Source organism: Anabrus simplex, chromosome 1 (genome assembly GCF_040414725.1).
Source record: "Anabrus simplex isolate iqAnaSimp1 chromosome 1, ASM4041472v1, whole genome shotgun sequence".
NCBI classification, from domain to species: domain Eukaryota; kingdom Metazoa; phylum Arthropoda; class Insecta; order Orthoptera; family Tettigoniidae; genus Anabrus; species Anabrus simplex.
In genome coordinates, this window is record NC_090265.1 from 704,853,261 (window position 1) to 704,868,294 (window position 15,034).

General features: G+C 41.0%; 1 protein-coding gene across 1 annotated transcript in view; it reads left to right on the forward strand.

Moving 5' to 3' along the window:
* Positions 1-2,119: 2,119 nt before the first annotated feature.
* Positions 2,120-15,034, forward strand: part of LOC136872270 (uncharacterized) — a 141,418-nt gene continuing 128,503 nt past the window's right edge. Inside the window, exons 1-2 of the mRNA XM_067146094.2 lie at positions 2,120-2,173; positions 7,915-8,041. Coding sequence (XP_067002195.1) covers positions 7,916-8,041 — 126 coding nt within the window. The 5' untranslated portion in view covers positions 2,120-2,173; position 7,915. The remainder of the gene's footprint in view (positions 2,174-7,914; positions 8,042-15,034) is intronic.

Sequence of the window (15,034 nt, forward strand, 5' to 3'; positions counted from 1 at the left end):
GTCTGTGTGTTAAATAGTCAAGGCAAACATCGCTGGGAATATGGCGCAAAAGAAAGGGAAAGTGTTTAATATTGAAAGTAAGTCACCGATAATATAGCGATTACAAAAGCGGGAAACGAACGTCAGCATCGCTAAGGAAATGGGAATATCACACTCAACGATTACTACAAGAGTGAGGAGAGAACAACGCATTTATTAGCCAATTTGCATTGTTCTTACTTCTTTCCTCACTTATTATTTTGCTGACAAATTATTGCTGTACGTACTGTGTAAATATTCTCTCAGTCCCACTCCACAAATACAGTAATTATGTTACTTTTCATCACTCCGCCTAGAAAAACCGTTATGTGATGTTATTTCAGCTCACCGAGCTCGATAGCTGCAGTCGCTTAAGTGCGGCCAGTATCCAGTATTCGGGAGATAGTGGGTTCGAACCCCACTGCCGGCAGCCCTGACGATGTTTTTCCGTGGTTTCCTATTTTCACAACTGATAAATGCTGCGGCTGTACCATAATTAAAGCCACGGCTGCTTCCTTCCCACTCCTATTCCATCGTTGCCGTAAGACCTCTCGGTGTCGGTGCGACGTAAAGCAACTTGCAAAAAAACGCTGATATTTCGGCTTAGAACTCTGACCAGAAAGGTTGTGTCATCTAGGGTTCAGTATTGTAAGAACTATATCAACGAATTTTCGTTCCAAGTAATACATGTGCTGCGGGCCAGTATTTTTCCCTTCAACATTGTCACATAGCGGTGATTTCAAGGCACAAGGTCGTTCTGATTCTTGAAGATTAACGCTTATTCCATTAATTAACCGTGCAAGTGCGAAGCCTAAAACTTACAGATATTTTGATGTTTTTAGCAACAAAAACAAAAACCGGTTTGTGCGATTATCGCCGTTAGTTAACGGTCCTTTCGTAGTCGTTACAACCTGTTTCGATTGTACGTAGATCATTATTATAGCTGTTATGCCTCTCATCATTCAGACTGCAAACCTCTGTGATTGAACTAAACATTTCTTGGCAAACTAGGGGCCCCCATACAATGAGAAACGTAATATTAAGCAATTTCCTCAATTGTGCCGAAAATTGAAGGCCTAAAGGGCCCACAAAGTTTTCAAATTGTGAGTCTTGGATAGCTCTATCAAACCAAAATATCAAATTTCGGAACATCACTTCTAGCCTAAATGCAGTTCTTGAAAAAGCCTAAAATCGCGTGTTTCTTGACTCGTTTTCCTTTTTATTCAAATCCTAACCAAAAAACTTACTTACGTAATTATTCTGTAATGTGTTCCTTGGTTCAATACCCTTAGGTGTTTTCTTATTTGTTGTAAAAAGGTCCACACCCAACAGAGTTGTAATGGCTTAAGTGAAACTCTGCATTGACTCACATTAGCGTTCGTAGTGGTGCTTAATTGGAACAATGCATTGACACTCATCAGCGATGGTAGTGGTAGAAAAAAGGCAAACTGTTAATCAAATCGACCAGGTAACGATGATTTTAAAAAAGGATTGTAATTTTTAGGAATAAATAAATAATATATTCTCATACTTGATCATAGTTTATTGACCTAAAATTCGTAGCTCATATCCCTAGGATGTTTTCAACATGAAGTTGGTTGCCTGAAGTGAACTGTGGATTTTTTGAAAGCAGCGTTGTGTCCTTGTCTAGTTCTGCATATCTCTTGATTTGAAATTATGAAAATCTGTGTCTAATCTATCGGTGGTCCCTAACCCGTTGATGACGCCTAAAATCAAAGAATGCTCCCTGCGACTATGTGTACGTAATACCAGTACTCGGATTTTTTTAATTTCACAATTTGATTTACGTCGCACCAACACAGACAGATCTTATGGTGGCGATGGGATAGGAAAGGACTAGGAGTGGGAAGTGGTCTTAAACTTTTGGCCGGCACTGTATATTCTGAGGCACGAGATCCTGAACATCTCGAATGTAACAATGTCTGCCCATAGGGCACAGAGCATGACGATGAAAGTTCTGGCGCCCTTTCAAGACATGACTATCATCAATTAGTATTCCTGACACCTTGATCGCGCAGTTGATTACTCAACAAGGTGCGCGCCCACGGTGGTCAGTGTGGACACGGCACTTGTCAGGTAGCCGAGCATGTAACTCGACACTCCCGCTAGTTCAGAGAGCGTCGAAATATCCCATGTAAGTACCCTGTGACCTGATTTACTAGAACATACACAACAAGTAACATCTCTTGAATTTTATTACAATGTCATCTCCTAACAATGTGATTAACCTATGTAGGACTGTTAATCCCTTAAAAGTCAATATTTAGACATTTAAAATTATTAAATAGTTACTAGAAATACACATGCACGCACCCAAAATGTGCTTCCGTTGCGATCGCAAAGTTTCAAAATGAAAAACTGGGACACTTCGTTCCTTGTACGCAAAATGCTTTAATACCACAACAGTCCCACGTCAGGAGAGCATATATATATATATATTTGTCGTTTAAAGGTATAGTGTGTATTCTAGTGTTATTATCAGTATCATACAGTCGATGGAATGATGCTAGATATATTTTAAATGGAAGTTTAGTGTAATTAGCTCCATTTAGAAATATATTTTAACTTAAGCTCAGATTATTTTAGTAAACACATTTTGTTTTACAAAAATCACGATATTGTAGCTCTATTAAATCCAGTCTTATCACTAAGTGCCAATCACATTCCTTATAATCACACACAACTGTTGATTTGGAGGTCGAAGGTTTACCATATTAGGAAAAATCAAAGGCGGATAAAAATCCTGGCCCGGCCTGAAATCGAACCTGGGTCTTTCTATGTTCGGAAGAGTGAAAAACTTTTCAAGAGTTTGCCATCGTAAGATATCATTTCAAAGAACTCTAGACAAGAAAGATCGTAATAATTTTTCAAAAAATTAAACTGACTTGGCAATCCTTACGTGAAGCCTTTGATCCTTTGAGTGTTATTGTATTAAAATTAGACAACGGGCGGCAATGAAAGTGCATTTGAATATATACATTAGGCATTTCAGCTCCTTTAGAGGAAAACGGGACATTTTGCAGCCTAGTCAGAATTTGTTAGGACATCGAGATAAAATTCCTTCCTAAAACGGAACTGATCCAGTTGAAAAAAACGCCTGGAATCCTTGGTTTCTACATAATTAAATAACAATAATTTGTATTAACGAAATAAATTAGTATTAAGAACTACAATATTAAGTGACAAAACAGTAAAAATGTTTTGAGGTAAAAATATGTTTTATTGTATTAAATTTAATTATAATGAATTAATCGATCTCATTGGTCTCTGGTTTTCATTACATTCTCAATATACACTAAATATACACTAAATTAATGATTTATCAGAAAATTTGCATTGAACACTAATTGAGGGTTGACTAAAAATGTTGTATAAATGACAAAAGAAAAAAAATATTGTTTTCATAAATTTGACCACCGGTCTAAGAATTATACAGAAATTATATTAAATATACCTAAAAATAAAAAAGAAGTAGTATATTTCAATAAGTACCGTACCAAACACATACGTGCTTCAATTGCACTTTTCACGCCTCGTTTATAACCGCAACTTGTGCCAATTTTCTTTTAACGAAACCTTGTTATCATAATTGCCATTGAATCCCATAACCACCATTTTCTATATTTATTCCTTTTCGTTGTTGTTGTCGTTGTTGTTGTTGTTGTTGTTGTTGTTGTTGTTGTTGTTGTTGTTGTTGTTGTTGTTGTTGTTGTTGTTGTGAAAGTTCATACAACCTCACTATTTGCCCTTGAAACAAACCCACCCTATAATAATAATCAAAAATGTTCATTTCACTGTTACACGAAAAAATAAAAAAATACACCTATTAACTAAACTGAAACGGACTTATAATGAGAATAAGTTGGATGTATTTTCTTCCTAAGTAAGTTCGAAGATAAGAACTGAAGTTCAAAAGAAAATGATTTCGTAAGTCACCATAACAAATTTCATCAAATTTCAGTCAACAGTTTCACGTTTTGTTGGGATTTCTCTTATGTGTAAAGCTGCAGTACTTAATATCATTGTTAGACGTGGGATTTTATTTAAAATTTAAAATTTGATTTACATCGCACCTGTCTAATGGCGACGATGGGACAGGAAAGGGTTAGGAGTGGGAAGGAAGCAGCCGTGGCCTTAATTAAGTTACAGCCCCAGCATTTGTCCGGTGTGAAAATGGGCAATTACAGAAATCCGCCTTTAGGGCTCCCAACAGTAGGGTTCGAACCCATCATCTATCTTGTTCATTGCCACTTGCACAAGTTGCAAATGGCCTAAGTGAACAATTTTTCTCTGAGTGTTATTTCCAGCACGGCCGGTTGTCTTTCTTGAGGACAACCCTACATGGAGCGAAGCATGTCTCTTTAGTGGTTGATGATGTGATGTATATAAACGTGTATTAAGTCGAACAAGGGAACACCTGAATGTATTGTACCATACCAACTCGTAGTACGACGAAGTGAATAAAATGAAATGAAAATGAAAATGAAAATCCTGTTTCCAGTCATTCGACCAGGTCAGGAATGAAATGAATGAAGCCCCATCTAGCGGCGAGGATAGGAATTGTGCCGGGTGCCAAAGCCTGTCGCACTCCTCTGAGGCAATGATTAATAAATAACAGATGAAATGAAATTATATTGGAGAATGTTGCTGGAATGAAATATGACAGGAAAAACCGGAGTACCCGGAAAAAAACCTATCCCGTCTCCCCTTCGTCCAGCACAAATCTCACATGGAATGACGAGGATTTGAACCCCGGAACCCAGAGGTGAGAGGCCGGCACGCTCCCGCCTGAGCCACGGAGGCTCTCTAGGGAGACGAGGTATATAGTAGAAATAGGTCTACAGCAAATTCACGTCGTCCTTGAACACAACCATCTTCTTTGCACTTCGAATGTGATACAAGGAACTTCAAAGAATTCACTGTGTTACTAGGTCTGAGCTTGGAACTCACGCCTCAGCTAACAAGACCTTAAGATCAGTATCTGTGAACTAAGCGTGAGGTGTGGTGAATTATGTGCTTCTTCCGCTAGAGTACGCACGGCCTTCATGGACGAAGATAAACATCAACAATGTCTAGTAGTGGAACGATCTCAGAAGAAGACTCCTTTCAAAGTAACATTCACTGTCCGTTCCGATCGCCCATATAAGGTTTCTTTGAGTTACTGTCATCCTTTTTTGAAGAAGGGTAGATTTTCGTGGCATAATAATGTACAAACATCATCAACGTGCGAGCGTATGGCCGCTGGTGCACCGTCTGCGGACCTTTGAATGCCACTTCGTTCAATCAAATGCATCTTGAGGTGCTAGCCAAATATCTTCAAATCCTTATAACATAGTGTCATTCCACCTCTACTTTCACCGCCTACGTGGTCGCTGGCCTTCTATTTCTAAGTGGTACTTGTTTTGTTTTGTTTTGTTTTGTTTTTGTTTTTGTTTTTGTTTTTGGCAACTGTGGAGGGCCATGTCCAAACCGGTGGAGGAAATGCCTCTGAAATCCAGCAGTCGGCGTCTATTTTCCAGATTTTTTTTTTTTTGCTATTTTCTTTACGTCGCACCGACACAGATAGGTCTTATGGCGACGATGGGACAGGAAAGGCCTAGGAATGGGAAGGAAGCGGCCGTGGCCTTAATTGGATGCTCAAGCACGAAAAATCAGTCGCTGGCCAACGTCTTTACGATTAACTTTATACGAGAGGTCAAGGATACAAAAGGTTTTCGGATACGGAAGTTATTTTTAAAACAAACCTCAAGCCTTTATCTCGCGTAGTTCTTAATTTACGACAGGAAGAACGTCTCGTTTGTTTACATTTCACGCGTGACACTACTGGCTGTCTGGCTGATTGGCCAGTAGGGATCTCCCAAACAGTGCCCTTTTAAATCTCCAGACAGTCGTATGCAGTGCAGTGTTCATTTTATCAGTCGTAAAATAGAGATCAAATAAAAATCAGTGATAAATGTACAATTCTTGAGGACAATTAAATTGTGTTTGTGAAGTCTGTGTAGTTTGTGAGTGCTTGCTTGTGCGTGGGGGTTCTTAGTACAAAGAACAAAGGCAGAAGGGTGCATAATGGATCCTCAAATTAAGAGGAAACGTTCCACAGTAATAATTAATAACCTGTTTCCGCGCTCATGTCCTTAGTACTGTGAGAACTTGAAATTCGCAAGATATAAATCCTCATCTGGAATCATTCATTACCAGTAAGTAATTTCTGACTGTGTTAATGACAATTCGAGCAAATTCCTTCGTAAATCGATATTTAATTTTAAAACTTTCGTCATCTAAGAGAAATGGGTCACCCCGCCTCTTAAAGTGTTTTATTTTATGAACATTTCCAGCCACCATAACCTCAAAATGTTCTGTCTTCTACTGTATGTTAAAAATATTGTGGAGAACATCAACATTATTTTACGTTCTTTCAATGCGTACACAATGGATAAGTCGGATATATCACCACGATTATATTACTGCAGACAGTAAATGCCATTAAAATAATCTTATCACTCGTTTCTTTTTCGTCACTCGCTGCTATACAGCGCTTATACAAGGGTCCTGGTCTGTACAAGTAATTCAGGGAATAACTATAACACATGTATACACAGGAGGCTTATACACGGTTTATTAGTAACAAATTGGACATAAACCGTGTATAAACCTTATGTAAAAAGTATACACCGTTTATTAGTGAGACTGTCACTGTCTTGTCATTGCGAGAAGCGGCATAAATTGTTTAAAGTCCATTTATAAAAAATCATACAATTCAAGAACAGCAAAGCCATCTCTGTACAGGCCATGAACGCCTTGGGACGGGTGGAAGGTAAAGGCTTCCGCTATCCGTAACCTCGGCACTTGGTGGGACAGAGTGGTTAGCTCTACGCCCGGCAGTTCATACAATTCCTGAATGGTAAAGAAACAGAGAAGTTCGGAGATTTCAATGCAAAGTTAATAGACGAACGTACAAAAGCCTACATAAAAAGTCAATAAAGTACGAACGAGTATTTTTTTCATTCATTCAGTTAGCCAGACATAAATCCAGTCATTTATTTATTTATTTATTTATTTATTTATTTATTTATTTATTTATTTATTTATTTATTTGATTGATTGATTGATTGATTGATTGATTGATTGATTGATTGATTGATTGATTGATTGATTGATTGATTGATTGATTGATTGATTGATTGATTGATTGATTGATTGATTGATTGATTGATTGATTGATTGATTGATTGATTGATTGATTGATTGATTGATTGATTGATTGATTGATTGATTGATTGATTGATTGATTGATTGATTGATTGATTGATTGATTGATTGATTGATTGATTGATTGATTGATTGATTGATTGATTGATTGATTGATTGATTGATTGATTGATTGATTGATTGATTGATTGATTGATTGATTGATTGATTGATTGATTGATTGATTGATTGATTGATTGATTGATTGATTGATTGATTGATTGATTGATTGATTGATTGATTGATTGATTGATTGATTGATTGATTGATTGATTGATTGATTGATTGATTGATTGATTGATTGATTGATTGATTGATTGATTGATTGATTGATTGATTGATTGATTGATTGATTGATTGATTGATTGATTGATTGATTGATTGATTGATTGATTATATAAAAGACGCCTAGGTAGAAAAATAATATTCAATAAACCTATGGGATGAATGTGAAGAATTTGAATAAAATCTACATTTAGAACGACGAAAACAATCCGCTGTGACACGTGATGGAACCTCTTAAAGTTTTGTATTCCACGCTTTGCTATAGTATGTTTTCTCTTGGACATCGACAATCTGAAGAAGCAAGCACCGATCCTAACTTATCGTGTACTTTTCTGATTTCAGCATGAGGTGGGAGACGTTAGCTGTGTGTGCCGTCTGCGTACTTGGATTGGTGGCGGCCATCCCTGTACCACAATCCGACTACGAGATTTCGCAGAGTCAGTCAGGTCAAGTCCCACTCGATGTCCAGGTAAGTCTCTCTAAATGTTTCATATACTTCCTTATTAAATTTATTATTATTAAGCTCAATGTGCATACACACTGGAATAATAAGTATAACATTCGGAGTTTATAAACAAAAGTTCATGTTTCGGAGACTTCAATGCAACGTTCAGAGACGAACGTACAAAAGCCATAAATAAAAAGTCAATACAGTAGGAACGATTATTTATTTATTTATTTATTTATTTATTTATTTATTTATTTATTTATTTATTTATTTATTTATTTATTTATTTATTTATTTATTGCCAAATTACTCACGTGTGTGTTATACAACTTTATGATGCCAATGTCCCTATGAGCAAATCTCCTTAAAGTGCGTCGTTATTGGGTTACGGAGTTACAGGACGTGCATAGGCCACATCACAGGAGATGGTCAAAGAATCCGCCATGAGCAGCCTCCACAGTTACTGGATACCTGGGTCCTGTCGAAAAGTTGCCCAGGCTTTGCTGATACACTGTTTCTGGTCGTTGATGTCATTAACTGGAGTAGCGTACCCCATACTTTTCATGCGTCCACAAATATAAAAGTTCAGTAGAGAAATGTCAGGAGACCGGGTAGGCCAATGCACTGGTCCTCGAAGTCCGATCCGCTATCTTAGGAAGGTTTTGCCTAAAACACGGCTTACATACGAATTGAAGCGTGTTGGAACCCCATCATTCACTAACCAGATGGTGCGGCGAACTGCTATGTGCAGCGTGTCAATCAAGTGGTCAGATACGCTGGTCCATACAGTTCTAGATGTAGCATGTGTAGGCCGATCAGATGATCATGGATAATACTACACACAGACACACACGCGCCACGCATTGCGTCCAAAGCGTTGTTGATGATTAGCGACATCCATTTTCAAATGCCCACGTGTGTGTTAGGCAAGCTTATGATGCCATCTCTTCCAAATGTGGCCTCGTCGATGAACGAAACGGACAGTGGACGACAAGAACGTCAGTAAGGTAGTGGCGATGAGCAACACGCATATCTCAGTACCAACGCATTGTAGGATATATGTGCAAAGGGGCAGTTTACCTTGCTTTCGCGTTTGTAACAAACGTTACGCTGTATACAGAACGAGTCTCTCCTCCATGACAAAAAAAGAAACTACTTTAACTTTTGCGAAAATCAAATGATCATAAATATGTCTCTCGGTCATGGCCACTCATCAACGGCTGCTAATTTCAGACGGGAACCAGCCAGCCTGCATGGTTGCTAGGTAACATTGTCTGGCCATCCATCTATACCTTACATCACAGCCTGCACGGTTGCTAGGGAATATTGTCTGACCAACCAGCCATACCTTACATCACAGCCTGGACGGTTGCTAGGTAACATTGTCTGACCATCCATCTATACCTTACATCACAGCCTGCACGGTTGCTAGGTAACACTGTCTGGCCATCCATCTGTACCTTACGTCACTGCCTGCACGTTTGGTATACCAGAAATATTTAAAGAAACTTTTTGACAGACAGAGCTGGAGGGAGGAGCGTTGGACGTACCATTTCTCCTTCCCCTGGCTTTCGGCTCACTTGTTCGTTTGTTCAGACCTGTGTGTTCGGTTTTCGACTGTCTGGTACTATGACTGACTTAGTCTCATGTTCGAATACCTTTAACAGGGTCAGGAATGATAAGCTCAGACAGCAGAGCGTGGGCCTTCTGAGCCCAACTCAGCAGGTTCGATCCTAGCTCAGTCCGTTGGTATTTGAAGGTGATCAAATACGTCGGCTTCGTGTCGATAGACACCTCGTCGTCTCCGAAAATCGCAAAAGTAGTGGACAGGGCGCAAAATCAATAATATTATTATTCCTTAAAATGTGCGGTGACTATAGCCTGTCAAATAGCGAGTAACATGCTTTTTAAACGGATCCAGCTTTGTAATTCGGAAATTCCTAGGCCTCTTCTTTCCAGGCGTGAACTGTTTAGATGAACCCTCGTCTGATTTGTTGCATTTCTCCATTGTAACTCTAGTCACAGTACTTTTGCTAACTCTAAGACATTTGGCAGGGCGTTCCTGGACTCCTTGGAATGGAATTAAAGGAACATTCCTTTTCCGAAAAACTAATAGCCTCCTCTTCAAAGAATTCCCTTGTGGTACATATCATTTCCCTTCCTTGGTGATGAATTCTCGCACCACGGCAGGCGGTATATTTTCACGAGGTGGATGATTCCCGGGCTTCTCTCTCCCTTTCATGCACAAAATATGTATTGAAATAAAACAAGTGTACGGAATTAGTATTTAACATACCGTTAGAAACTTAATAACGGCCAGAAAACGGAAACAGAAACATAATATAACTTACACTGAACTGCTTGCGACAATATCTAATTCAGAAGTGAGAGGTTTGCCACCTCCAAGCAACACGAGCTGGCCATCAGGTTTATCTACATGGTAACCTCAGTGGATCAACCCTCATTTTATACAGCAACCATACCTCCACTCCTTTCATCCCTTAGGTAACACTGTTTGGCCATCCACCTTACATCACTACCTTCATGGTTTCTAGGTAACATTGTCTGGCCATCCATCCATCCGTACCTTACATCACTGCCTGCACGGCTGCTGAGTACCATTGTCTGACCATCCATCCATACCTTACATTACAGCCTGCACGGTTGCTAGGTAACATTGTCCGGCCATCCATCCATACCTTACATCACTGCCTGCTCGGTTGCTAGGTAACATTGTCCGGCCATCCATCCATACCTTACATCACTGCCTGCATGCTTGCTAGGTAACATTGTCTGGCCATCCATCCATCCATACCTTACATCACTGCCTGCAAGGCTGCTAGGTAACATTGTCCGGCCATCCATCCATACCTTACATCACTGCCTGCAAGGCTGCTGAGTACCATTGTCTGACCATCCATCCATACCTTACATTACAGCCTGCACGGTTGCTAGGTAATATTGTCCGGCCATCCATCCATACCTTACATCACTGCCTGCTCGGTTGCTAGGTAATATTGTCCGGCCATCCATCCATACCTTACATCATTGCCTGCATGGTTGCTAGGTAACAATGTCCGGCCATCCATCCATACCTTACATCACTGCCTTCATGATTGCTAGGTAACATTGTTTGGCCATCCATCCATACCTTACATCACTGCCTGCACGGCTGCTAGGTAACATTGTCCGGCCATCCATCCATACCTTACATCACTGCCTGCATGCTTGCTAGGTAACATTGTCTGGCCATCCATCCACCCATACCTTACATCACTGCCTGCACGGCTGCTAGGTAACATTGTCTGACCATCCATCCATACCTTACATCACTGCCTGCACGGCTGCTAGGTAACATTGTCTAGCCATCCATCCATACCTTACATCACTGCCTGCATGCTTGCTAGGTAACATTGTCTGGCCCTCCACCCGTACCTTACATCACTGCCTGCACGGCTGCTAGGTACCATTGTCTGACCATCCATCCATCCATCCATCCATACCTTACATCACTGCCTGCATGGTTGCTAGGTAACATTGTCCGGCCATCCATCCATACCTAACATTACAGCCTGCACGGTTGCTAGGTAACATTGTCCGGCCATCCATCCATACCTTGCATCACTGTCTGCATGTTTGCTAGGTAACATTGTCTGACCATCCATCCATACCTTACATCACTGCCTGCATGGTTGCTAGGTAACATTGTCCGGCCATCCATCCATACCTTACATCACTGCCTGCACGGTTGCTAGGTGACATTGTCTGACCATCCATCCATACCTTACATCACTGCCTGCATAATTGGTAGGTAACCATCCATCCATACCTTACCTCACTGCCTGCATAGTTGCTAGGTAACATTGTCTGGTCATACATCCGTACCTTACATCACTGCCTGCATGGTTGCTAGGTAACACTGTCCGGCCATCCGTCCATACCTTACATCACTGCCCGCATAGTTGCTAGGTGACATTGTCTCGTCATCCAACCATACCTTACATCACTGCCTGCATGCTTGCTAGGTAACATTGTCTAGTCGTACATCCATACCTTACATCACTGCCTGCATGCTTGCTAAGTAACACTGCCCGGCCATCCATCCATACCTTACATCACTGCCTGCATGCTTGCTAGGTAACATTGTCTAGTCGTACATCCATACCTTACATCACTGCCTGCATGCTTGCTAGGTAACATTGTCTGGCCATCCATCCATCCATCCATACCTTACATCACTGCCTGCATGGTTGCTAGGTAACATTGTCCGGCCATCCATCCATACCTTACATCACTGCCTGCATGCTTGCTAGGTAACATTGTCTAGTCGTACATCCATACCTTACATCACTGCCTGCATGCTTGCTAGGTAACATTGTCTGGCCATCCATCCATCCATACCTTACATCACTGCCTGCATGGTTGCTAGGTAACATTGTCCGGCCATCCATCCATACCTTACATCACTGCCTGCATGGTTGCTAGGTAACAGTGTCCGGCCATCCATCCGTCCATACCTTACATCACTGCCTGCATGGTTGCTAGGTAACATTGTCCGGCCATCCATCCATACCTTACATCACTGCCTGCATGGTTGCTAGGTAACATTGTCTGGCCATCCATCCATCCATACCTTACATCACTGCCTGCATGGTTGCTAGGTAACATTGTCCGGCCATCCATCCATACCTTACATCACTGCCTGCATGGTTGCTAGGTAACAGTGTCCGGCCATCCATCCGTCCATACCTTACATCACTGCCCGCATAATTGCTAGGTGACAGTGTCTCGTCATCCAACCATACCTTACATCACTGCCTGCACGGTTGCTACAGTTACAATTCCGTCACATATTTTGTCGCGTTACGTAACACAAATATTTGGATGATCCCCAGCCATAAGACTTATTTAAGTCAAAAACAAGGTGGTGATTGAGGAGTTAATAGGGAAGATAACAAAGCCAAGTTGTCTAGTCCAATACACTGCCGTTGTTTGCTACTGCTATCTGCGGGCAGAATGTTGACGAGCGCGTCTCGTGTAACAGGCGTTCGAAGAAAACCCACCAAAATGGAGACTCAAATTCATAATATCGAAGGAGGAGAGAAAGAAAAAAGTGAATGAATAAAGAGGTTCTGGGAAGGGAAGCGAAGAAGATATTGATGGCTCTATATGGTCCATAGTTTGCCATTTTCGTTTTGTTTTTTTAACTGAGTATTAACCCCAGTTTATTTCCTGGAACACCAACTAGATCTTCGTGTTATGAGCCGGGCTGAGTGCCTCAGACGGTTGAAGCGCTGGCCTTTTGACCCCAACATGGCAGGTTCGATTCTGGCTCAGTCCGGTGGTATTTGAAGGTGCTCGAATACTTCAGTCTCGTGCCGGCAGATTTACTCGCACGTAAAAAAAACGTCCAGCGGGACAACATTCCGGCACCTCGGCGTCTCCAAAAAACCGTCAAAAAAGTAGTTAGCTGGATGTAAAAATATAACATTACATTACATCTTCCCTACATTTAAAAACTCCACTCGCGCTTATTTGCCTACTAACGTCATTCCCAGTGGAGAAAAAAATTGAGTTAAATTTTATACTGATCGGGAGGCTTGAGGAACTTCGCCTTAATTATTCAAACTGCTTTTCGCCGAACTCAAGAGCGGGAAGTACTACGGAGCCTGATACTTTCTCCCGCTGCATCAGGATCAACTTTCTTTCTTCGCTGCCTCTCTGTGTGAAAGTGTTCCTTGCTGACATAACTCAGAGAAAGTGCTAGGTCTTGTGTTGCCAGAACGGGCCAAGTCGCAATAATTGCCGTGAATCTTTCCTAAACAAACATGACCCTCACACTAACCTCAGATTTCTAATTGTTCGCATTTACTGCATCTCCTTCCCTTTCTCTTGTCTCCCATCCTCTCAGTAAATGAGATTAAGAGAGACGATGTCGCTAGTTTACAGTTCTCCTCCTCTCCCTGTCTGTAGAATATATCCACCGTACCCCTTGTCTGTCGTAAGAGGTGACTAAAAGGGAAACCCGCGGAGGTTTGCAGCTTGGGATTATGAATTGGTGACTACGAGTTCCCTAGCTGAATCTAGTACTGTTTACACTTTCTTTCTGTTTGAGTAATACGGCAGGATTTGCAAGAAACTTGCAACTGCTTTCAACTGCCTGTGCCCTCAATCACTGATGCCTCCTCTCCTGCCTCATTTGAACAGCGGAGGCAGACTATGTGTAACCGAGCGAGTTGACCACGCGGTTAGGGTTTCACAGCTGTCAGCTTACATCCGGGAGATAGTGGGTTTGAACCCCACTGTCGACAGCTCTACAGATGGTTTTCCGTGGTTTCCCATTTTCACACCAGGAAAATGCTGGGGCTGTACCTCAATTAAGGGCACGGCCGCTTCCTTCCCACTCCTACCCCTTTCCTACTATATCGTCACCATAACAACTATCTGTGTCGGTGCGACGTAAAGAGAATTGTGAAGAAAATTACCGAATTCCAACTCCTTGGCTAAATGGTCAGCACACTGACCTTCGGTTCAGAAGGCCCCGTGTTCGATTCCCGGTCGGGTCTTACATTTTTATTGTCGCAAATAATTTGCACTTCATCATCAGTTCTTCGAGAATCATTCTTTGTTGTACGCTTCTGAAGAGTCGTATAGAAACTTTCTTCCCAAAATGATTCGAGTCCGTATTTTTTGGCAGTAATAATTTAGAACGCAAACTTATTGAAGCGAATAACAAGTATACTCTACATGCACAACGGTTTTGTTATGAGCTTTGCATGAACATTAGGGGCAAGGTCCAATCATTGCATATAATTTGATACAGGCACTAACTCTAAAAAGAACTGTCTCCCATCAATTAAAATTGCCTTAATACAGAGGCAAAATATTTTTAAATCTATCATTTAGGGACTTATCGTCGGGGTATATGTGACATAGATTCTTGAGGGTAGAATAATAGCGCGATTAAGATTTTGACCAAAAAGGAGTAAAGTAATCTCCGTGCAGACCATGAAG